This window comes from Bos indicus x Bos taurus, chromosome 10 (genome assembly GCF_003369695.1).
Source record: "Bos indicus x Bos taurus breed Angus x Brahman F1 hybrid chromosome 10, Bos_hybrid_MaternalHap_v2.0, whole genome shotgun sequence".
In the NCBI taxonomy this organism is placed as follows: domain Eukaryota; kingdom Metazoa; phylum Chordata; class Mammalia; order Artiodactyla; family Bovidae; genus Bos; species Bos indicus x Bos taurus.
In genome coordinates this window covers 31,290,343-31,316,424 of record NC_040085.1, presented here as the reverse complement: position 1 = coordinate 31,316,424, position 26,082 = coordinate 31,290,343, and the positions used below count along the sequence as shown (strand labels likewise).

General features: G+C 43.9%; 1 protein-coding gene across 1 annotated transcript in view; it reads left to right on the top strand.

Annotated features, from left to right (window-relative positions):
- The window catches only part of EHD4 (EH domain containing 4), an 87,307-nt gene that overhangs the window by 13,848 nt on the left and 47,377 nt on the right, over window positions 1-26,082 (top strand). The window contains exons 2-3 of the mRNA XM_027553619.1: window positions 10,886-11,062; window positions 20,684-20,781. Of these exons, the coding sequence (XP_027409420.1) occupies window positions 10,886-11,062; window positions 20,684-20,781 (275 nt within the window). The remainder of the gene's footprint in view (window positions 1-10,885; window positions 11,063-20,683; window positions 20,782-26,082) is intronic.

The following is a 26,082-nucleotide window of genomic DNA, read 5'->3' as shown; positions in this document are numbered from 1 at the left end:
TTTTTGGTGATATCTTTGTCTGGTTTTAATACCAGGGTGTTCTGGCTTCATAGAATGTCTTTGTGAGTGTTCTCTAGTCTTCAGTCTTTGGGAAGAGCTTGAGAAGAATCACTGTAAGTTCTTCTTTATTTGGTAGAACTCACTTGTGAAGCTGTCTGGTCTTGGACTTTTGTAGCAAGTTTATTTTAGAGTCTATTTGGTCTATTTAAATTATCTGTTTCTTCTTGATTGGGTTTTGGTGGGCTGTATGTTTCTATAAAATTGTCCATTTCTTCTAGGTTATCAAATTTGTTGGCATATAATTGTTCATAGTGTTCTCTTATGTTTTTTGTATTTCTGTGGTATTGGTTGAGATTTCTCCTTTTTCATTTCTTATTTTATTTGGGTTCTCTCTTATTCTTGGTGAGTCTGGCCAGAGACTTGTCAATTTTGTTTACCCTCTTTGATTTATTGATTTTTTTCTGTTCTTTTTTTAATTTCTATTTTATTTTTTCCTCCCCATTGTTTATTATTTCCTCCCTCTGCTGACTTTAGGTTTTGTTTGTTCTTCTTTGTATGGTTCTTTCAAAGTGTTAGATTAAGTTGTTTATTTGAAATTTTTGAAGAAAGCCTATATTGCTATGAACTTCCCTCTAAGAACTGCTTTTGCATCGTCCCATCGATTTTGTATAGCTGTGTTTTGTCATTTGTCTCAAGGTATTTTTTAATTTCCTTTTTGATTTCTTTGTTGACACCTTGTTTTCTTAGTAGCATGTTGTTTAGTCTCTATGTAATTGTTTTTTTCTCATTTTCCCTTGGTTGGTTTCTAGTTCATGTTGTTGTGGTCAGAGAAGACGCTTGAAATAATTTCTGTACTCTTAAATTATTTGTGGTTAGTTTTGTGCCTTAGTATGTGGTCAGTCCTAGAGAATGTTCCATGTGCACTTGAAAAGAATGTGTATTGTGTTTGGGAGGAGATATAATGTCCTAAAAGTATGTTTAATCTAACTTCTACTGTATCATTTAGAATCTCTTTGCTTTATTGATTTTCTGTCTAGAAGATCTGTCCATTGATGTGAGTGGGGTGTTAAAGTCTACTATTATTGTATTCTTATCAATTTCTCCCTTTGTGTCTGTTAGTATTTGTTTTATATATTTGGGTGCTCCTATATTAGGTGCATTGATGTTAATAAGTGTAAAATCCTCTTCTTGTATTGATCCTTTTACTGTTATATAGTCTTTCTATATCTTTCTTTATAGTCTTTGCTTTAAAGTCTATTTTGTCTGATATTAGTATTGTAACTCCTGCTTTCTTGTCATTTCTGTTTACATGAAGTATCTTTTTCCATCCTGTCACTTTAAATCTGTGTGTGTCCTTGGTCCTAAGGTGGGTGTCTTGTAGGCAGCATTTGTAGGCCCTTGTTTTTTTATTCAGTCTACCATTCTATGTCTTTTGATTGGAGCATTCAGTTCATTGGCGTTTAAGGTAATTATTGACGCATATGTATTTATTCTCATTTTTAAACCTTGTTTTCCAGTTGATTTTTTGTTTCTTCTTTGTTCCTTTCTTTTTTTTTCTTTTTCTGGTTTGATTTCCTTTTATGCTTCTGTTCTCTTTAGTTTTTGTGAATCTATTTTATATTTTTCATTTGTGGTTGTCCTGTTTTTCATGTATATTAACCCTTTCCTTTATCTGCTTGCTTTAGGTTGATAGTCATAGGCTCAAACACGTTCTAAAAAGAAAATCTGTTTTCTCTTTCTCTCCTCCCACACATTTTATGATGTTGATCCCCTTTTTTACATCTTCATGTTTATCTTTTTGCTATTACTTGTGTTTATCATTGCTTCTACAAATAGGTGTTTTTTTTCCTTTTTGATCTGAATACTGGCTAATTTAAGTGATTTACTTTCCAATTGTGATTTCCTCTTTCCTATATCCTTCTGCTTTTCTAGTTAGAGAAGACCTTCCAATATTTCTTTTAGGACAGGTTTAGTATTGCTGTATTCTTTTAGTTTTTGCTTGTCTGGAAAATTCTTTATTTCTCCTCCTATTCTAAATTATAATCTTGCTGGGTAGAGTATTCTAGGTTGCAGATTTTTCCCTTTCAAGACTTTGAATATATTTTTCCACTTTCTGGCCTGCAGTGTTTCTGTAGAGAAATCAGCTGATAGCCTTATGGGGGTTCCCTTGTAATTAACCTTTTTTTCTCTCTTGCTGCCTTTAGAATCCTCTATCTTTAATTTTTGCCATTGTTAATATAATATGTTTTAGTGTAGGTCTGTTTGGGTTTGTCTTGTTTGGGACCTCTGTGCTTTCTGTATCTGGACATCTGTTTCCTTCTTTAGGTTTGGGACATTTTCAGCCATGATTTCTTCAAATATATTTTCAATCCCCCTTTCTCTTTCTTCTCCTTCTAAATTCCTATTATGTGCAGAATATCCCACTTTATGTTATCCCATAGGTCTCTTATAGTGCTTTCATTTGTTTTTTTCATTTGGCTTTCTGTCTGCTGTTTTGATTGAGTAATTTCCATTATTCTATCTTCCAGATCACTTATTTGATCTTCTGCATTATTCATTCTGCTGTTCAGTGCCTTTAGCTCAGCTTTTGTCTCAGAAAATTAATTATCTAATTGTTCTTGTCATCTCCTTATAGTTTCTAGGTCCTTTTTACAGCATCGTCATTTCTTAATTCCTCAAGAAATTTAAGGATAGCTTTTATAAATTCCTTCAGTATTTTCATTACTTCTTTTTTGAACCCAGTGTCTATTAGACTGAAGAAGTCTGTTTTATTGTGTGTTCCTACAGGGGAATTCTCCTGGTCTTTAAAAACTTATTGACCAGAGACATACTAATATGTCTTTTGTTACCCGAACATTATTGACCAGAGATGTTTCAGTGTTCACTTACATAACAAATCACTGGCCACAGGCATTAGTTTTTGGAAAAATCCTCTGGTCAGTAATGTATTAACTGGAAGTGGTTTCTCTCCCTCTTCATTGTGCTTATATTTCTCTTACTCCATGAGTGTAGGAGAAACAGTTATCTTCTGTAGTCTTGGAGGGCTATTTGTATGAGAGAGTATCCCTGCATAACTTGTGTGGGTTTTAATATCTTTTTGGTGTGAGGACTGTTTTTGGTTTGGATGCTTGCCTTCCTTTTCCTCGGCATGTGCTGGCTGTTGTCCCCTTGATAGGGGTTGTAGATGCAGATGCGGGCCCTCCTCATGGAAGCATGTTTGATTCCAGTAGACTTCCTTTCCCTTTTTTCTCCTTTCCCTTTCTTCCACCCTCCTTCCAGAGCAGCATGGAAGGTGGAGAGCAATAGCTCCAGATTATGGCATAGACTAGACATCAGCATGCCTTCAGCACATCCCAACCCCAAGGAGTTTAAATTCCACTCACAGCTGGGAAAATAGAGTTGTGAAAGGCTTAGCCAGCAAATTCCAGATTCTTGGTCCAACAGGCCATTCCGGTTTCTTGCTCCACTCTCTTATTAGGCAGATTGGTTACAAGGATGATGTCATCTGAACAAGCAGTCTTGGTAATAATATGTCAGTGCTTTAATTAAGGGAAAGACAAAAATGAAACAAAAACTTAGGTTTCACACTTAAGGAAGGACATAGAGTTTTCAAATGGAAGTAAGTCTGGCCTGACTTAGTTTTTCAGTAACTCAAAGAAGATTATTTAAAGTTATCTTGTAATAACCTTTCATGAAGTATTAAGTGCCATAAAAAAAAAGTTGAGCGCTGAAGAATTGATGCTTTTGAACTGTGGTGTTGGAGAAGACTCTTGAGAGTCCTTTGGACTGCAAGGAGATCCAACCAGTCCATCCTAAAGGAAATCAGCCCTGGATACTTGCTGGAAGGGCTAATGCTGAAGCTGAAGCTCCAATACTTTGGCCACCTGATGCGAAGAACTGATTCACTGGAAAAAACCCTGATGCTGGGAAAGATTGAAGGCAGGAGGAAAAGGGGATGACAGAGGATGAAATGATTGGATGGCATCACCAACTCGATGAGTTTGAGCAAGCTCTCGGAGTTGGTGATGGACAGGGAAGCCTAGCGTGCTGCAGTCAATGGGGTTGCAAAGAGTCAGACACAACTGAGTAACTGAACTGAGCTTAATGAAGTATGAAAGTGAAAGTGAAGTCGCTCAGTTGTGTCTGACTCTTTGCGACCCGGTGGACTGTTAGCCCACCAGGCTCCTCCATCCGTGGAATTCTCCGGGCAAGAATACTAGAGTGGGTTGCCATTTCCTTCTCCAGGGGATCTTCCCGACCCAGGGATCAAACCCAGGTCTCCTGCATTGCAGGCAGATGCTTTAACTTCTGAGCCACCAGGGAAGCCCAGTATAATATGTAAAAATACTAAATCACTATGCTGTACACATGCAACTATATAATGTTGTAAATCAGCTATACCTCAATAAAAATAAATAAATAGGCTAAAATTGTTTTTGGAAAAGTCCCTAATGTTGGGAAAGATTGAGGGCAGGAGAAGAAGGGGGCGACAGAGGATGAGATAGTTGGATGGCATCATTGATACAATGGACCTGAATTTGAGCAGACTCCTGGAGATAGTGAAGGACTGGGAAGTCTGACATGCTGTAGTCCATGAGGTTGCAAAGAGTTAGGCACGACTTAGAAACTGAACAACAACAAAAATTTTTTAAGTGGATATTTGCCCAGAGATATTTATCTCAGCTTTATTTATTTGAAGTATAGTTAATTTACAATGTTGTGTTACCTTCTAGTGTACAGCAAAGTGATTCCAATATATATATATGTGTGTATGTACACATGTTCAGTTGCATCTGACTCTTTGTGACCCCATAGTCTGCAGCCCTCCAGGCTTTTCTGTCCATGGAAGTTTCCAGGCAAGAATACTAAAGTGGGTTGCCATTTCCTTCTCTAGGGGATCTTCTCAACCAAAGGATCAAAGCTGCATCTCCTGCATTGGCAGGAGGTTTCTTTACCACTGCTTCCTGGGAAGACCTATGTATATGTGTGTGTGTGTGTGTGCGCGCGCGTGCACACACATGTGCACATGCAAATTCTTTTTAAGATTCTTTTTCCATATGTTTTTATAGGCCATTGACTATAGTTATCTGTGCTATACCATAGCACCTGTAGTTTATGTATTTATATATAGCAATATGTATCCGTTAATCCCAAGCTCCTAATTTACCCTCCCCCCTACCCTTTCCCTTTTGGTAACTGTAAATTTGTTTTCTATCAACATTATTTATAATAGCAAGAAATGGGAAGTTGTTTCAATACACAACTATAAGGAAATGGCAAACTAAATAGATACATACTCACCTCAGAATAGTATGCAGCCATTAAAATTTTTTTTCTTCCAATTTTTAATGGCATGAGAAATAACTAATGGTGAAAAGTATAGATGCAAAGTTGTTTAAATGCTTTGATCTCAATTTTAAAATGAAAAAATAATACTTGCAGAAAATGATGGAATGGAAATATATCAACATGTTAAGAATTAATCATTATCCTATATTAATCTTCTGTGCAAGCTGCTTAGCTTGTCATAAACAGTTTTTTTCTTCTATAAGCTAGGGATAAAAATACCTCCTCCAGCAACAATGAGGGTGAAGTGATAAAGCCTATGTGTAAATTGCCTTATAAACTGTACAACATAATTTCATCCATTGTTTGGTGGTATCTGTAAACAGTGGTGGTGGTAGAACTCATTGCTAGGAAATAATTATATATTCTTTACCATTTTAATAAGAGTTTTATGATAATAAATGTTTGATTCTTCTCCCATTTCCATTTCTTGGTATTAAACATGAAGATAGACAAAGGAAATTGCTTTAAAAGCATCATTTCCAGATTCAGGACAAATCAGAATTGAAGACAAACTTTTTCTTTTCAGTCCCTCTCCTAGTGAAATGGTGGATCAGGTGTTATCAATAGAAAATACACAGTGTAAAACCCTCCAACATGTTAAAAATAGTTATGCATTTTAACTCACAGACCTGGATTTAAAAATCAGGAAATAAAACTGTTTCTCTGCTGAACTGAAAGCTGTACTTCATATATGGTTTAACACCTTAGTAATACTGAAAGGAACAATTGTTGGAATTAAATGCGCTTTTGAAAATTGTCCCAGATAGAGCAATGAATTGAACCTCAAAACTCTGCACAGATGCCAATGTATGCACAAATATTTTAAAATCTTGTTTAGCATGACACAGGCCATTTCTCTAGAATTTGGCTTGAAAATGAAAATATAATGCTCATGGGACTTCGTTGGTGGTCCAGTGGCCAAGACTCTGAGCTCCCAATTCAGGGGACCCAGGTTCAATCCCTGATCAGAGAACTAGATCCTATGTGCTGCAACTCAGACCCAGTGTAGCTAAATAACAAGTAAATAATATCAATAATAATGTTCATAAAACACCCCAAATATATGTGCCTTGTTGCTTTTTGGAGTGCTTGCTCAATGATTAAATACCAACTAAAAAGTCTTAGATTTGTGTATTTGTAATGATTCACAGAACCCATTCCTACAAATGTGCGTGTTGGAGACTGCTAGCCTCTCAAGTCTGATTTAGGACAGGTAGTGCTCTCATAGGACCAATAAGAAATCCTAGGTTCTAATCAACTATTTAATCTATTTGAGCCTTCGTTTTCTTATCTGTGAAATGGTGGGGGGGGGGGGGTGGGGGGCGCATAAAAATAGTACCAACCCCATAAGGAACTTATGATGAAATAAGGTTCAGATCAGATCAGTCGCTCAGTCGTGTCCAACTCTTTGTGACCCCATGAACCGCAGCACGCCAGGCCTCCCTGTCCATCACCAACTCCCAGAGTTCACTCAAACTCACGTCCATCGAGTCAGTGATGCCATCCAGCCATCTCATCCTCTGTCGTCCCCTTCTCCTCTTGCCCCCAATCCCTCCCAGCATCAGAGCCTTTTCCAATGAGTCAACTCTTCGCATGAGGTGGCCAAAGTACTGGAGTTTCAGCTTTAGCATCATTCCTTCCAAAGAAATCCCAGGGCTGATCTCCTTCAGAATGGACTGGTTGGATCTCCTTGCAGTCCAAGGGACTCTCAAGAGTCTTCTCCAACACCACAGTTCAAAAGCATCAATTCTTCGGTGCTCAGCCTTCTTCACAGTCCAACTCTCACATCCATACATGACCACTGGAAAAACCATAGCCTTGACTAGACAAACCTTTGTCGGCAAAGTAATGTCTCTGCTTTTGAATATGCTATCTAGGTTGGTCATAACTTTCCTTCCAAGGAGTAAGCGTCTTTTAATTTCATGGCTGCAGTCACCATCTGCAGTGATTTTGGAGCCCAAAAAATAAAGTCTGACACTGTTTCCACTGTTTCCCCATCTATTTCCCATGAAGTAATGGGACTGGATGCCATGATCTTAGTTTTCTGAATGTTGAGCTTTAAGCCAACTTTTTCACTCTCCACTTTCACCTTCATCAAGAGGCTTTTTAGTTCCTCTTCACTTTCTACCATAAGGGTGGTGTCATCTGCATATTCATGTAAAGACTTTAGTACATAACAAGTTCTCAAACATTAGGTGTTATTACTAAAATAATGAATGCCTTTTCCACTATTCCAAGCCCAAGTGTTTCAGACAAAACCCAGACAGAATGCATGGGTGAATACTCTGGGGAGATGGAGTTAGTGGCTTGAATTTTGGATATCTGTGATTGAATAATGTGCCTTTTCTAGTTTATCTGCTTATTTTTTAATTATTCTTAAGCCCATTTTTGAGAAGATGGTGCTTGGGGATGTTGAAGGACTTTTTATTGTTTTGAAGATGTTTTTGTTCGTCATGTCACAAATGACAATTTTTTCTATGAAGTCAAAGAGAAATTGTCAAACCTCAGCAATGGAAGAAGAAAGACACTGTCTACCTATATCCTTGCATGAAAGCTACTCCTTGACATAGGCTGAGCAGGGTGCCAGGAGCCAGTTGGACGAGGCTGAACCATGGCCCTCAGCAGACAGGGACAAAGTGATGTCAGGTCTCCTGCCTGTCTTGCCCACCACCCTTTCTGTCAGCTGCTTGGAATCCAAATGTCTGTCTTGTTTTTCGTTGATGACTTGGCTGAAGATTCTTGGAGCAGTTACCGCTAGAGCTGGCAGCCCTCTTTGAGAACACAGGAAAAGGAGAGCGAGGTGGAACTGGGGACAAAACCCAGCCCAGCGCACAGGATGCCCATGCAGGGGGCTGCGGTAGAGTCTTTTCTGTAGTCTTCCTGTGGCCTCTTGTTCCTTTGAATTCTTGCTATGGCAGAAAACAACATAAAGCCCCTGAAACTTGTAGCTTGGGAATGCCTCTGAGGTGTCCAAAAAAAAAAGTGTCACAGTTTTCCAGCCTTGTGCATGTGGCTGGATGGGTAACCTGTTTCGGTGCATCACACCTCAGGGTCTGCTCAGATTTTTCCTTTCAAGGCTGCTGGGTTTGAACCTCATTTCCTCATTCTCGCTTTGTTCATGTACTATAGTACTGTAGTATTAACTACTGAAAAAGAGCCATGTGTAAGTGGACCTGTGCAGCTCAAACCATGTTATTCAAGGGTTGACTACTTCATAAATGCTGGATGCTATTATCTGATTTTTTTTTGCATTTATTCTAAATTTATGGGATGTATTTAAAGGATGTGTCTATTCTGGTGCTCCACAAGTTCACGGAAATGTTGAAACTTTGAATGATGTTTAAAAAAAATTGATCAGTGAAATATTTCAAGTACCGCCTGATGAGAGTGCTAAACAATTTCAGTTTTGTTTACAAAGAAAACATGAGTCTAAAGGGTGACTTAATTTCTTATTCTTAGAAAAATGGCAGGATGGTGTTGGATGTTTGGTAGTTCCCTTCTTTCCCTCTATCCCCAGGGGATAAAATCATAGGTTCTGGACCTCAATTTGATCTGTCAAGACATTTTAGAAACGAGATGATTTAGGACCAAGAGTTGACTCATTGGAAAAGAGTCTGGTGCTGGGAGGGATTGAGGGCAGGAGGAGAAGGGGACGACAGAGGATGAGATGGCTGGATGGTATCACCGACTCGATGGACGTGAGTTTGAGTGAACTCCAGGAGTTGGTGATGGACAGGGAGGCCTGGCGTGCTATGATTCATGGGGTTGCAAAGAGTCAGACACGACTGAGTGACTGAACTGAACTGAGACTGTGAGCTGTAGGAATGGGGAGCTGGAAAATGTTGTACAGGTTTCTGTCCTTAAGCCTCCTCCCAGGGTGAGGCAAATTAGGGACACAGCTCTGTCACCTCAAGCAGGGATTCTCTTCCACTGTCCCCACCACTGGTCCCCATTCACTGTCCCTGCCAAGTGTCCTCTGAAGGTGTTGTGCTTCTATTTGTTGCTTGATAATGAGTAAAAAGTATTCCAAAACCTCCCTCCTTTATGTTCTCCTTGGTTGCAAAGAAAGGAGGGAGTGGTCCCCCCACCCCCTCCACCTCCCGCCATTCCATATATGATAAACACACCTAAGTGTGTTCCTCCATCACGGAAAGGGAATCTTGGTGGGGAGGGAGGGAGGGGCTCTGTGTGGCTGCTGCTGAATGATGTGCTGGTGGGGGTGGCCAGGAAGCATGCTGGGACACAGCCATTTCCCACAGAAGGCGCACTTTCCCCATCACTCTACCTCTGGCTCCCTTGCCCCACCCCAGCCATGTCAGTCTAGCACAGGGATCCCCAGCCTCCAATATCTAATGCCTCATGATCTGAGGTGGAGCTAATGTACTAATAATAGAAATAAAGTGTACAATAAATGTAATGCACTTGAATCATCCCAAAACCATCCCCCCTCCCCACCACCTTCCATAGAAAAATTGTCTTCCACGAAGTTGCTTCCTGGTGCCAAAAAGGTTGGAGGCTGCTGCTGTAGCACACCAATTTGTCTCCTCAGCCCCTGAACGAGACCCCTCAATGGCGTCTGCCAGTGCCACTGTATACTGGTTAAACTGGGCAACTGGTTATACTGGGCAACAGGACATAGAAGGGTAAAATCCAGCTTAGAGTTCTGCTCACCAAGCTGTGAGTTGTGGTGCAGGGCTGGGTTTGCCTAAAGGAAGGGGCATCTTTTTCCAGTTTGCACAGAGAGCTAGGGCTGGCCCTGGTAATACCTAATCCGAGCCCTCCTCTTATCAGCCTCTGGGTTGCTACCGAATTCTTTAGAGATTGTCTTCCATGGTTATCACCTCCAGGATCCCAAGGGAGCTGTAAAATGCTCAAGAGAGGATGTGGGGCCACATTGATTGCCAGGGACCAGGAAGGAGGTGGTTCCTTATTTCATTTGCCGCATTGGGTGCCCTCTGTGGGCAGGCATGGTGCTGGGTGCTGGGAATGTATTAATATTAATACATCTGGCCATAGACATGGGCCTGCCTTCAAGACCCACGAACAGAGAAGTGCAGCATCCATAGTGATGTCTGCAGGCACAGGGTGCCCAGGGCCCACAGAGTAGGTGACCCCAACATGCTCGAGGGACAGGGACACTTCCCTAAAGGAGGTGGACCTGAGCGGGGTCTTCCAGGATGCCTAGGAGCTGACTGGGTCCTCTTCTCTGGAGTAGTAGCTATTGTGCCAATGGAACCGTGACCGGGAATGCTGTGCTGAGCTAAGGTCCGCTTTGAGAAGCCCAGCAAGTCTGCAACATGTCCTCCTCTTCACTAGGCTCCTTACACTGGAGAGAAAGTAGGTCTGCAGATTTTAAACTTTGAAAATTCGTTATTTGCAAAAGAGTACAATGCCAATCATTCCCTTTTTCCTCGGGGGTTATATTCTGGGTTTTTTAATGATTCTGTTCCAAGTTAGTGGCCCCAGCAAGCTTTTTAGCCCCTGCTTTGTGACACCATGCTAAGCTTGTCTTTTTTTTTTTTTCCGCCTCTCTCAGATACTTACTGGAGCAAGACTTCCCAGGCATGAGGATCGGGCCAGAGCCCACCACCGACTCCTTCATCGCTGTGATGTATGGGGAAACCGAGGGCAACACCCCAGGGAACGCTTTAGTCGTGGACCCCAAGAAGCCCTTTCGAAAGCTTGGTCGCTTTGGAAACGCTTTCCTCAATCGGTAAGGACCGGCAGACCGCCATCTTTGGACCGGTAGTTTAAAGCTGTTCTTTGAATCCTTGCCAATTATGTGTAACAGTTCAAAACCAGAAAAACAGAGTATGTGTGTTCTGAAAAAAAAGAAGTTATAAGACAATACGCTTATCATATACAAATATTGGGGAGATTCTCTTAGGAAGTGATCATTTCTACCTGCTCTGGGTGGCTTCAGAGGGCAGAGCTAAGGCCCAGGATTGGACGTTGCAGGGCCACACAGTATAAGGAACAAATTTCTAATCATCTGAACCTCACGGGAAAGGATCAGGTTGCCTTGTGGGGTAGTGAGCTCCCCATGCTGGCCACATTACATGGTGGCTGGATGGCTAACTCTTGGGCATTGTGTGCCAGGACCTCCTACACAGAGAACTAAGCCCAGAGGGCCACTGAAGTTCTCCCGACACCCAGATTTAATCTTGATTATTCCAGGACCAGTCACCCCACCTCGCTGGATGTCCCTTTGGCTTCCCAGTCCCATGCTTTGAGCTGCATCCTGATTCATTAGAGCCAGGCAGGAGAAACAGGCAGGACAGTCAAACATTACATTTGTTGCATGGTCGTTATTTCACAGAGGTGAGTTGTAGGATAGCTGGGGCTCTGTCTGGATTGCAGCAGTGTTGTATTTGTACTGCCTTTCTGCAGAGTTCTCAAGACGCAGTGAGGTCCAGAACAGAGGACAAGCCCGCGGGTTCTCCTGGCTCTGTGCTTTCAGGCACCCCCTGCTCCTACCTCCCCCTCCTTCTTCCTTTTTGTCACTCCTAGCCTATTTTTTTAAAAAAACCCTTTCTCTTTCTTCTTTGAGTTCCCCTCACTCCCCCATTTCCCTCTTTTATGAGTCTACCACGTGAGTCTCTTTAGTTGCAGGGAGTGGGCTATGGGAGGTTCAGCACCAGGGAGTGGTCTTCCAAACGCCTTTAGGGAGCGTGGAAGTAGAGATGACAGATGAAAGACTTGAAACTACACTTCTGCTTTTTAGATTAAAAAAAGGAACAAATCCTCCCAGCTGACAGCTGTTCTCCCAGAGGCTGAGAGTTGCGCCTGATTGCACAACTCCAGGAGTGCCGTTCACAAGGACCATGGAATGAATGATGTGCCAGAGTGCTGTGCAGTGGGTCTGCCAAGAGTGGCCCAGGCAACCTCCAAAGGTGCCCCCTGTGAAAAACTCAACTCTAGGGATCGGTACTCTCGCCTAAGAGCTAATTTATGCTCCCAGAGCAAATCAAAGAAGGCGTCCAAATGGCAGCAAGAGAGCTCGGCAGCAGGATTAAATAGAAATATACAGATGATGTAGATGGAGTCACAGAGAAATCCCGTCCTGCTGCTCATGGTGACTGACAGCACTGTCCAGATGATTTTTTCCACCTTAAGAGTTTCTCCTCTAGAAGAAGCACGCTTCTCAACTCCAGAGCAACCTTGCTTGCACCACCATGTCTCCTTGTAGGACAAGTAGGGCTTGAGCCTTGGAGGGTGAACCCCAGGGGTCTCTCAGGACGAGTGGATCACAGCTGTGGGGGAGTGGGACAAGAAGCTCCCCCAGCCAGGCCTCCCAGGGGCCGTGGTCACGGGGCAGGCAACAGCCAGCTTTCCTGTCCCAGAACTGGCCCTAGAAGATTCCAGAGGCCCTGGCAAGTGCAGGGCACAGGATCCTTCTCCGTGAAAGTCTACCTGGAGTCCCTTGGTTCCATTACTACTATCCTTAGTCTTACTCTCTTTTTGCCTGACAGAGGCTTAAGAAAGAAATAAGCTGCCACCTTTTTCAAATTCCCATTTTATAAAGTCTATATTTAGAAGGGAAAAACAAGGGAGAATGGCTGTTGGCTTTATTTTGGCAAATGATTTACTTCCCTAACATATTTATTTTTTCTCAAATCACAAGCATACAACAGATGAGTATGGAAGACAAGCTTTCAGGAAAGGTTCTAAATGGCAAGATTTTTTATCTCAGAATTTAAAACTTGCTGAAAATAAGTGTTAATTGAATTCAGAGTACATAGAAAAGGAATAGCAAATAATTATATGGCATTTACTATCTATCTAAACTTTACTGGTAAATTAGCTCTAAATTCTCACAAAAAACCTGTGACATAGGTGCGACTGTTTTCCCCGATGTAAAGAGAAGGAATTGAGACATAGAGGCCCATTTAGCTTCCACTGGGCCACTCGACTGCTAAGTGGCAGTTCTGGGATGGAACTGAGGCCGTCTGGCCCAGGCCTGCTAGTGACCACTGTACTCGGCAGCCAAATGGGAGGACTTTGAGAATCACTGTCTTCTCTCCTCTATCTAACATTCAAGGCTACCCTTTATGTAGCCTGCCAGCAATGATAAAGATTATAATAATTATGTCTCAAATTTGTTGTTCAGTCACTAAGTTGTGTCCGACTCTTTGCAACCCCCTGGACTGCAGCACGCCAGGCTTTCCTGTCCTTCGCTGTCTCTCAGCTTGCTCAGACTCATGTCCATTGAGTCGGTAATGCCATCCAACCATCTCATCCTGTGTTGCTCCCTTCTCCTCCTGCCTTCAATCTTTTCCAGCACTGGGGTCTTTTCCAGTCAGTTGGTTCTTTGCATCAGGTGGGCAAAGTATTGGAGCTTCAGCATCAGTCCTTGCAATGAATATTCAGGGACCTAAATCATTGATTAATAATTTCACATACACCTTCTTTTCATGGCTAATAAAACGGATGATACTAGGGCCATTTTACAGATGAGAAAACTGAGAGTAAAGAAGTAAAATGACTTGCTCAAGAAAAGGCAGAGACAGGGCTAGAACTCAGGTTCCCTCTTCCCTTTTATCTACCACCCTGCATCTCACAAAACACCAGCAAAGAAGAGTTTCTATCCTTCTAGCCACCTGGTGACCATGTACACATGAGGCTCACATGTCAGGGGTGTGTGTGTATGCTCAGCCACTCAGTTGTGTCCAACTCTGGACTGTAACCCACCAGGCACTTCTGTCCATAGGATTGTCCCAGCAAGAATATTGGAGTGGACTGCCATTTCCTCCAGGGGGTCTTCCTGAACCAGGGATCAAACCCGAGTCTCCTGCAACTCTTGCATTGGCAGGCAGATTCTTTACCGCTGAGTTACCTGAGAAACCTGTCGTGGATGTACCACCTGGAAATTAATAGTGTATTTAAGAGTAAGTAGCCTGATTAAGTTGTATGTATACATGGCAATGCTGCTATTTCTCCCAGTACTGGCACAAAGAAGAGACTCACTTAGTATGGTGTGTCATTTAGATTGTATACGTAATTATAGCATCCCTTTGGGAACAGCAGCAGGCTTAGCTCTAAAAGCAGGCAAACTTATTTTTACTTAGCATACTTTCTGGGAACTAGGTCAAAAACCAGACTTGACAGGAAATAGAATTGGTTGTCTGCTATGAAGAACTTTTACTCCCTACCTCATTGAGCAACACTGATTCCTCCACCCCCACAGGATAGGTCTCATTATTCTGGCCCTCCCATTACAGGGCTTGGGCATCTGCCCCTTGGGGCATCTTTAAAAGAGTTGGGTTCTTTGTAAGATGGTACCAGCCTGGAAGCAATAAGCAAACCAGTGGAGCTGAGCCTCAATCTCTAATGCTGGTTTCTAGGAGTTTTCAGTGGACTCCTGAGAAATGAAGACAAATTCCCCCAAAGACAGTTTGGAAGTATAGAAATTTCATACTTGAATGGATCCCCAGGTGGTGCAGTGGTAAAGAATCCACTTCTAATTCAGGAGATGCAAGAGTTGAGGGTTCTATCCCAGGGTCAGGAAGATCCCCTGGAAGAGGAGATGGCAACCCACTCCAATATTCTTGCCTGGAAAACCCCACGGACAGAGGAGGCCGGTGGGCTACAGTCCATGGGGTTGCCAAGAGTTGGACTCGGCTGAGCACAAGCACGCATACTTGAACAATAAAGAGAAGCTGCGTTTAGAACAGAGAGTTCTAAAATACGTTCATGAGACATTCTGAGACTTCACCATTGTGCTTTACTTTAGAAGAAAATTCCACAGGCAAGCATGTCTCGGACTTGCTCCAAGGGAGTGTGTTTCTTTAGGTTTCAGAGTCTGTTGTCGGGGTAGTTCCACATCACAGAGGAGAGGGACGCCCCAGCAGCACACAGGGCACGAGTCCTGGGAGATGCTGGCATGTTTTCATTAGTTGAAGAAAGGGCAGGAGTTGGCGGGTTGGCCTCTGACCTTTCTTCCTACATTTGGATTAGTTATTTTATTTTCCCTCAATCTACTTTTCAGAAAATGGTGGTATTTGTGTTTTTTTTTTTTTTAATCCAGATAGCTACAGGCATCATTTTCTGTTTAGGAGCTAGTGTAATTTTAAACTGTCACCTTCCACAGAAGAAGTTCTTGATCTCATTTACTTCTCCTGTTTCTCTTTCTGAAATAACTCATCACTGGCCCTAGGGATTGAAATTTTGAAACTTCCTTCTAAGTTGAGGGAATCTGAACAGTACTTCCAGTGCTCCTGTTATTTTAGCCAGGCCTGATGGGGGTGACGGTGTGATCAAAACACAAAAAACAGCCACTGTCTTGAGTTTGCAAAATGGATTAGCAATAATAGAACACATATGTGTACTTTTGTACTTATACTGTTTGTTACCTCTATGCTTGTGATTCAGTGAGACGTCATTAAATGGACTTTTTTAAAGACAATGAATATTGCACAGTCACTTAGTACTGCTAGGAATTTTTTTAAAAAGCTGACTTAATACAAGTAAACAGCATTGGTCCGGACGCATGCTGACTCCACCAGATAATTTAGCTGCAGAGATTAAGGAAAATATGGCTCTTGCCAAGAATCACTCTTGATTCACTAGCAAAACTGTGTTGTTGTTTTTTTTAAGCTGAGAGAGTAACTGGTTTGGGGGGCAGGGTGGTTTTGTTTTGTTTTGTTTTGGGTGGTGTGCTTTTCCCTAATAAACTCCCTGAAGCCCATCCTATTAGCCCTTATCCTCAGGATTTGCAATGGCTCCTGCGTCATTAAGCCATTGTTCTTTATCAGCAGCTGCCCACACAGCCCTGGTCCTGTCATCCCAGAAAACCAGTTTTTCCCCCTGTGGTGGTTGGGAGAGGGAGACTTGGTTTAGAAAAGGCCACGGGGAGGTTGAGCTGCATGGGATTGCCAGTGTTCAGCCATCTTTCACTTGCAAAAGTGGTAATTCCATAAGACTCAATCAAAGGGGTAACCACAGGCTTTTTATAGTCTGGTTCTGAAATTAAACTCCTCCTGGGCAGCGGAAGTTTAGATCAGGCCTTTGTGGTAGGACCATGTAATAATACTTTCTGCAGGTTAGTTGTCAAAGTCTTTTTGCACAGTGGGTGCTGTTCACTGCGCCTCTTCAGGAAGTATTTCATCTCTCTGATTTTACTCTTATCAGTAAAGTGAGCCTGGGTAGGAACAGTGTCATACTCTCTTTCTTGGTAAACTTAGGCGAACCTTAAGGACTGCCTGGGAGTCCTCAGGCCAATAGAGTTGCTCAGACCTGACTGAGGTCACAGGGTGAGTGAGAAAGAAGAGGTTCAGAACCGGGTCTTCTGCCTCCCAGTCACTGCTCCACCCTCCATTAGTAAAGTGAGGGCAAGTCCCACAAAAGGGGCCTCTTTGGTGGAGTTCCAGGGCTGTGGCAGATCACTTCTGTGTTCTAGGATGTTGCCCTCTGTGTGATAAAAGATACACAGTGGTGACTCAAATGCATGAAATGGCAATAGCAGCCTAACTGCCAGGTCTGCATCCTAGCTCTGTCAGCTACCAGCTATGTGACTTGGCAAGTTATGGCATGTGACCCTTCTGTGCCCCTGCTGGGGAGGAAAAAATTTTCCTCTACCCTTCTAGGTTCATCTAGCTGGTCTAAGAATTAAGTTGACTTAAGAAGGCAATGGCACCCCACTCCAGTACTCTTGCTTGGAAAATCCCATGGACAGAGGAGCCTGGTAGGCTGCAGTCCATGGGGTCGCTAAGAGTCGGGCACGACTGAGCAACTTCCCTTTCACTTTTCACTTTCATGCATTGGAGAAGGAAATGGCAACCCACTTCAGTGTTCTTGCCTGGAGAATCCCAGGGACAGAGGAGCCTAGTGGGCTGCTATCTATGGGGTCGCACAGAGTCGGACACAACTGAAGCGACTTAGCAGCAGCAGCAAGACAAGTTAACAGGAGAAACTCAAACAAAACTTTAATTATGTACATACATGAGAGAGACCCAGGAAAATGGAGTAGCTCCCCCAAATGGCTGAAGCCCTTCCCTTTCTAAATACCATCTCCAGTTAAAGACAGAGGAGGATGTTGGAGGCAGTGGTTTGGAATCTCAAAGGGAAGAGGAAGGCAGTTGACATGGAACTGGAAAAACAAATGTTTGGTAAACAAATATTTGCTTGCCTGTGCAGAGACAATGGGACACAGTGAGGAGTTTTAATAAATAAAACTGTGCAAGGTTCCTATCGCCTCACCTCGTTGATACTATATTTATCTCTGGTGACAGCTCCCTTCCTGGAACAGATCCTCTGTCTGCTTTCCCTAGGCAGTTAGAAGGAAGGTCAAAGATGCTTCCTGAGTTTGGAGGGGTCTTAAAAATAATTAGTCCAAATTATTCTTCATGCCAGTGAGACACATTTTTGGGGTGGCCGCATTTGCCCCCTCTTACCCTAGTCTTGTCCTTTGTAAAATGGAGATGTACAGCCCCACTGCTGAGGTTGTGGCCAGGATTGAGTGAGTTAATGTGAGTTCATGGAAAGTACTCAGGACAGTGCCTGGCACACAGTAAGTGGTCAGTGATGTTTGTGCCATTTGATGATTGCTGCGCCTACTGGGTATCGATGCGCTGGAAATGGAATCGCTATTAAGCTACTGCCTGGCTCTTTTAAAATGTTGATCACTGGATTGGAATGTTAGTGTTTGGAGGCAACTTTTAAGAACCGGAATCCCCTTTCTGTGCTGTCTTACTGTGTGGCCAGACTCTTAGCCCCTGGCCTGAGACCTTAGAGCTGGGCCATTACTTTACGCACCCCATCTCTACTACCACTCAGCCTTCCTTGGTTGAAGGGGTGACAGGGAATGGGGGTCCTGTGTAGGTTTGATCCCTTCCTTCTCTCCTTTTATCAGAAAATAAGACCAGCCCTGAATGAGAGACATACTTCATCAAGCTTATGTGAGGCTCCTGGGCTTAACTGGCACATGTCTGCATCTTTCACGTGAAATGTACAAGTCAAGACAAGTCCGGAAGAAGTAGGAAATCCATCCCGGAACAGCAAATCTGTGCTTGGAAACATTTCAGGAGACACATATCAGTGGGAAAGGCCTGACCCAAGGCTGACTGTGTTATACCCGATAAATAACCCACGTTTCACCTTCCTTTCAAGGAACATGAAAGGAAGACCAGATTGCTCTAGCAGCATTGCATTAGGGTTTTTTATGATTATAGTATAACTATTTAAGAAAACATGAGTGTGGTTCTAACCCTTAGAGTGTGGGCCGTGCTCCCACATGAGGTTCTTGAAGGCTAATTTGTGCTCTGTGCTCTTTTGCCCACCTCCCCAGGCTGCCCCCAGTGCATACTGGGCAGGGCTGTGCAAAGTTCAGCTTTGCACATTCAACCCTCGTCACCCTATTTGGGGTGCCCCTGGAGAGCGCCCTCCTCCTCCTCTTCCCCTCCCTCTTCTTTTCCACCCCCTTTCATCTGCAGTCACCGCTCCTGGCCCTGGGCCTGCTTTCTTATATGTTGTGTGGTGATGTTTTGTGGATCGTCTTGTTTTGTGGATCACACATTTTGGCTCTGCTGTTGCATCAGGAGGCATGGGAGCTGCTGAAGCTTTGTCTCTCTGCACCGCACAGAGGGACTGGTGGTTTATAAATTTTGAATCCCTCTGTTAATTTCACACGAGAATCCAGGGCTTTTGTGTTTTGGAAAAATTGATATTTAGTGTGAACTTGTGGTCTGGGAAAAAGGTTAGCCTCTCACAGAAGTACTTTATGTGAAATAGTTTTATATATGTGCAGTGTTCGCAGCATCACCAGGTGTCTTGAGCCATCTGATAAAAAGGATGGACTATATGATAAGAGACCAGATTACCCACAGGAAATTCGGTCTACCATAGATATGCTCAGAATGTTTCTACCCGAGTTCCAGAGGCACAAATATGGCATTTTTTCCTCTGTGAACTTACAGAGAAATTAGTGGTCCCGGTGCACTTTACTCTCACAGATCTGTCTGGGTGTTGGACAATAGGGTTTATAAAAGTGGAGGGACAGGAGAAAATCAGAAATGAGGGGCTTCTCATAAATGAACTTGACCCCTTATTTTTTTGATGTTATGAAGTTTTTATTTTAGGGGTTGAGTTCAACTCAACTGACATCAGAAATATTAGGCTGCAGTCCTCAGCCAGCCACTCATTAGAGGCATGGCCTCGCATGTAATAACTGCAATGTGCTTCAGCTTTTCCAGCTGTAAAATGATCATAGTCATCATTCTGACATCTTCCTGGGCTGACTTGAAAAAATGGGAAAGAATGTCTGAGAAACTTGTCCTGAGCACCTTCAGCAAAGGTGTGTCAGTGATGCCATCTCATGCTCAGGGCTGTGCTATCCACACTTGCACTGGGAAGGCTGGGCAGGCCTCCCTCTCGTGCATTCCCAGCATGTTTACATGCTGAGTAATCCCACCAGTTCCACTGAATGGAAGAATTGAGTTTTCCCCGAGGATTTTCAAGCCTTCTGCCTACACAGACACTGAAGTTAGCCATTTACAATACAGGAAAAGGAAAGACACTCTAGTTTCTGGCTTAAAACATACACAATTCCTAACAGAGACCCCCCTGGGTTTCCTGGGATGGAAGTAATAGAGCATGTCCCTCTGGTGCTCTGGAGTTACACAGTGTCAAAGCTAAGAGCCTCTCCAGCCCCTGGCAAGTGTCTCCAGTTACACATGATGAAACTGAGGCCCAGTTCCCCTGGGGAAGCCCTTGTCCAGGGTCCAGGCAGGTTATTGGCCTGAACCCAGGTCTGCTGACCCTCAGGCTGTGGTTTTCCTGCCACTTCACTCTGCTTCCAAGGCCAACACCAGGAGCTGACTTGGAAGCATGGCAGAGGGATTGGGATGAGAAGGAAGAGGTGGTATCAGGGAGGTGATGGACAACGAAGGCAACTTGGAGATGCCTGGCCAGGGCCCTGCTCACACCTGCCCTTTTGTCTACTCTTAGGACACCAAAGCACCTGGAGGATTTGGGGTATTGCCCATAGGAGCTTGCCACACCCTGAGCCTGGAGCCATAGCATGGTCCCTGGGGCACCAGTGAAAACAGGCCCTAGTGTCTCTGCTGGCACATTGGGGACTGGGCACAGGCTGGACAGGGCTCAGGATACTCCAGCCCAGTGAGGCAGTGACCCTGAAGGAAGCATGGGATTCCCTGGGAGGAGAAGCCCAGGATGCTTGTCTGAAGTGCAGTGTAGAGGAGAGACAGGTGGAGCTGAGGGACTCTGCCATCACACTGACTCCAAAGATGTCAGTAGCCAGGAGAGGCCAAGGAGCTATGAGATTAGAGCAATCTGCAACGAACAGACTCTGATCCCAACTTTGATCCCTTTCTTCCAGATTTATGTGCTCCCAGCTGCCCAATGAGGTCCTGAAGAGCATCAGCATAATCGACAGCCCCGGCATCCTGTCTGGAGAGAAACAGCGCATCAGCCGAGGTCAGTGCCTTCCCCGCCCATCCAAGTCCCCCCACCCCCACCCCCACCCCCAGGGCTGGCTGAGTCTCTCTGTGATGTCAGCAGAGGGTTTTTGCCCCTGTTTAATTCCTTTAAATATTGTCGTCTACTGTTAGTACCTGCCTCACATAAATCTTCAGACTTTAAGAGGGGGCCTATCACTTGCTGATCACTCACCTGGATACATGACAAGAAATAAAGGTGGCCAACCAGTCACCACAAGAGAGAGAGCCCTCCCTGCTGCTCTTCTTCCCCAGAATACTGGCACATATTCTACCCCAGTTGCCTCTGCAGCAGCCTTCCATTGAATGAGGTTTTATTGGTATTAGTATATATTTGGTGCCAGATGCTGTAATGCACACTGGAGATGTGGAAAAAACAGATACAGTTTCTGGCCTGGAGGATCTTGTCTTCTAATGAGGAAGATGGATATTATTTATTTTATCACAGAAATAAATAGAAAACAAGAGCTGGGATAATCATTCTATGATGGGAACTGTCTATCAGGGTGTAAGGGGGATATCTGGCCTTGGGTTGTTGGGAAAGACTCTCCAGAGAAGGTGACATTGGAGCTGGAACCCAGAGGATGAATTGGAATTAGCTAAGTGAAGCTCTGGGCTTCCCAGGTGGTGCTAGTGGTAAACCTGCCTGCCAGTGCAGGAGACATAGGAGACATGGGTTCAATCTGTGGGTTGGAAAGATCCCCTGGAGGAGGGCATGGCAACCTACCCCAGTATTCTTGCCTGGAGAATCCTATGGACAGAGGAGCCTGGTGGACTACAGTCCATAGGGTCACACAGAGTCAGACACAACTAAAGTGACTTGGCATATACATGGATGGGAAAGGAGAGACGATGAGGTGTTCAAAGGAAATCTGTGAAAGACAGAAAACGCTTGTAAAGAACAGTGACATCTGGGCTTCTTCAGTCGTCACAATGCAAGGCTAAGGCAATACTGTTTCCAGACCCATGCACTGTGGTTCAACCGATGGGCCTGTAGTTTCCCCTACCCTCGTGGTGAAGGGGCTATCGGGAGCAGATCAGCAGACCATTTATCTACAGAGAGGAAATTCCTGACAGGGAGGGCCCTAGAAGAGACTCCTGTGGTCCGAGGCAGGTCCAGTTCCCCTTGTCCTGGCCTCTGAAACTAAAGGCAGTTCCTGGAGGCTTTGCTGGGAGGGAGAAGCCGGAGTGGATTAGTTCCTGCTGTCACTCCTCACTGGTAACTCTTCACACCCGCTTGAACAGGACTCACAGGATTATGGCCAGACAGTGCACTCCCCCAGCATTCCTGGAGCAGAAGTACAGTACACCAGCCCTGGGACACACCCGGGAGCCAGAAAGCAAGGGTCCTGTGACAGGGGTCAAGAAAGAGCTTCCCATGTCTGTCAGCCCTCCCTTCTCATGGCGTTTGAGAAATGCTAATTTTGCAGTCTCTGACTGCCTTGCTGTGCCTTCATCTATGTGTTCAGGGACTTGGTGGGCCATTAGGCTTCTCCAAGGCCTCCAAGAACATTGCACTTACAGAAAAGGGCACAAATAACCATTGGTAATGGTTTTCTCCAGCTCCTTAGAGACTGTTTTCTATGTGTGTACAAACATACTGTTTTAACAGAAATGTGATTACCATGCACATTTCCTACAGCTTGACTTTAAAAATATATATATATATTTATTTATTTGCCTGCATCATACCTTATTTGCATCATGTGGGACTTTTCATTGCAGGGTGTGGGCTCTCTAGTTGGCACGTGGGCTTCTCTCTAGTTGTAGTGCATAGGCTCCTCAGCATGTGGGCTCTGGTGCTCGGGCTTAGTTGCCCCACAGCCTGTGGGATCTTAGTTTCCCTGCAAGGGATCAAACCTGAGTCCCTGCATTGGAAAGCGGATTCTTAACCACTGGACCACCAGGGACATCCCATACATCTTGATTTTTGGTTGTTGGTCCTAAATTTTAGGACCTCTGGATTTTAGCTTCAGCCTTATCCATTCCTTGTTACTGGTAGGCCTCTGACCAATGTTAATTGTCTATATTCTTCAGGGTTTCTCCCTGGCTTAGTGATTCTAAGTGTCTTTCAACCTGTAGCTCCTTCAGAAAAGTTAGCATGTGATACACTCAGGATGCCTTGAAGACAGTTCTTTTCAGCACTTGATAATAACTGATAATAACTGACTCATATCCTAGTCTGACTTACTGTGACAAGTCCTTACTCACATCCTATGCCCAGAAATAGCACATATGGTTCCAGCCAGTCGGCCAGTCCCTGCCACCCTGACAAGCAGCAGCTGGTACCATACCGTGCTGTGGCATCATTGCTGGTTGGGGTCACTTAGTTGACAGTTTCAACATATTAACCCCAAAGAATGTGTGCTGTTTTAAAGCTGCTTCAGCTTTAACTATTGCAAATAGTGCTGCATTCTCGCACATGTTCCTATCTGCTGCTGTCCCTCCAGCTCGTAAATCACAGCCCCACCTTTGCCAGTCCTTGATGTCAACATTGGATGAGCCTCAGAGACAAGCTGTGACCCCGCAGAACTTTTGAAACATCCACCATTGACCTTACTAGTGGGGCTTTGCCTCCCTGATGGATGTTTCATCTATGAAAGAGAAAGGGGTGGCTGTCGCGCCTCCTCCCTGTCCCTTGGTGTGGTTGATGGATTAACCTTTGGCAGGCAGAGTGTCATCAAGCAGGTCCCTCTTACACATGTATATCCTCAAAGGGTATATTCATAATAGCAGTATGAGAACAGCCACCAGAGGTTGAACCCTTGCTGTGTGTCTGCATGGTGTTCTTCACTGAGGATTTGCTAAGCTAAACCTGCATATAGTCATGCACAGACAGGAGCCCAGCCCTAACCAGGGAGCCACTCACCCTCACTTCTCTGAGGATGCCGAGCCTAACAGAGTTTGTAAGAATTCCTTCCCCAGTGGTTGGGCAGGTAGGCGACCAGGCTTGACAGCTGGGGAGTGGACAAAGCAAAATCTATTAAGGCACCACTTTTGGAGAACAGGCTGGGGGTATGCATGCTTCAAGCAGTGGCTGCAGGCTGACACTGCTATGTGGACCCCATCCACCCTCTAGCCTGCAGGCTGTGCAGCCCCAGATGGGCACATGCTGGGCAGACCATGCAGCTGCAGGAGGTGATAAGCATGGGGTGACTGCAGAGCAGCCCCAGGAAGACCTACTGACTGCATCACACTCAGAATTCTCCCATTATCATGGAATGAGGCAGATGGTGGGTGGGGCAGTGGAACATAGTGTTGCTTTGCTGGTGGTCAAACAGGGAAGGAGTGACCTAAGCTGGGGAGCTGACTTCATCATCATTGGTGGCCCTCAGGCGCCCCCAGGGCATTGCCCAGGTACCCAGAGTTCTGGGAACCAGATGGCCCAGTGGGAGTATATCTCCAAGAAGGAGTCCTGAACCTGGGGTTTAGTCATGTGCCTCCCCTCCCCTGTGGCTCCCTTCTTCCTTGTTCATTCTTCTCTCTTGTGCCATCATAAGCCTGCGTCCTTTCTACTCTGTCGAGTAGAGAGGGCAAGTGTGATTACCAGGAGGACATGGCATTTCATGGTCATTGCTCTTCTCTTGGCCAAAGTCAGAGGTGACCAGAAAAACAGTTGACATTGCTACATGATGATTCATATGTTGGGGTGTTTGGTTTGAGGCAAAACTTGGCAAACCCACTCTTATCTAGAAGTGATCTTTACAAATTGGAATGTGTCCTAGCACAGCATTCTCATCAACAGAATATTAACATGGACCCTAGAAGTCAGGTCCTGCTCTATGACCCAGAGTAAAACAAGAATGGAAGATCTGCATTGGCGGAAATAAATATCTAGATCTCTGCCTTGGTAGTTCTATAAATAAAACCCACTAGAGTAATTGGTTTTGGAGCAATTTTTAGCGTACTACTTACGATTGTGATGTTTCTCAGCTTAATTATAGTTAACAGAAAATCTTCAGGAAAAAAAGGGGTGAACTTAGATACTAACCTGTAGCTTTCTTGGCTAACATAGATAATTCTCATCAAGCAGGAATTAAAACACTCTCAATGTGATACACTATATTAACAAATTGAAAGATAAAAACCATATGATCATCTCAATAAATGCAGAAAAAGCCTTTGACAAAATTCAGCACCCATTTATGATTAAAACTCTTCAAAAAATTGGCATAGAAGGAACCTACCCCAACATAGTAAAGGCCATATATAATAAGCCTACAGCAAACATTATTGTCAATGGTGAAGAACTGAAAGCATTCCCCCTAAGATCAGGAACAAGACAACGGTGTCCACTTTCAGCACTATTATTCAACATAGTTCTGGAAGTCCTGCTGCTGCTGCTGCTAAGTCGCTTCAGTCATGTCAGATTCTGTGCGACCCCATAGACGGCAGCCCACCAGGCTCCCCCGACCCTGGGATTCTCCAGGCAAGAACACTGGAGTGGGTTGCCATTTCCTTCTCCAATGCATAAAAGTGAAAAGTGAAAGTGAAGTCCTAGCTACAGCAATCAGAGAAGAAAAAGAAAAGGAATCCAGATCGGAAAAGAAGTAAAGCTCTCATTGCAGATGACATGATACTATACATAGAAAACCCTAAAGATAGTATCAGAAAAGTACTAATCAGTGAATTTAGCAAAGTTGCAGGATACAAAATCAATACACAGAAATCACTTGCATTTCTATATACTAACAACGAAAAATTAGAAAGAGAAATTAAGGAATCAATCCCATTCACCATTGCAACAAAAAGAATTAAATATCTAGGAATAAACTTACCTAAGTAGACAAAAGAACTGTACACAGAAAATTATAAGACACTAATGGAAGAAATCAAAGATAACATAAGCAGATGGAGAGATATTCCATGTTCCTGGGTAGGAAGAATCAATATTGTGAAAATGACTATACTACCAAATGCAATATACAGATTCAGTGTGATCCCTATCAAATTACCAACAGCATTTTTCACAAAACTAGAACAAAAAAATTCACAATTCATATGGAAACACAAAAGACCCCAAATAGCCAAAGCAGTCCTGAGAAAGAAGAATGGAGATGGAGGAATCAACCTTCTGACTTCAGATTATACTACAAAGCTACAATCATCAAGACAGTATGGTACTGGCACAAAAACAGAAATATAGACCAATGGAACAAGATAGAAAGCCCAGAAATAAACCCATGCACCTATGGGTACCTTATTTTTGACAAAGGAGGCAAGAATGTACAATGGGGCAAAGACAGCCTCTTCAATAAATGGTGCTAAGAAAGCTGGACAG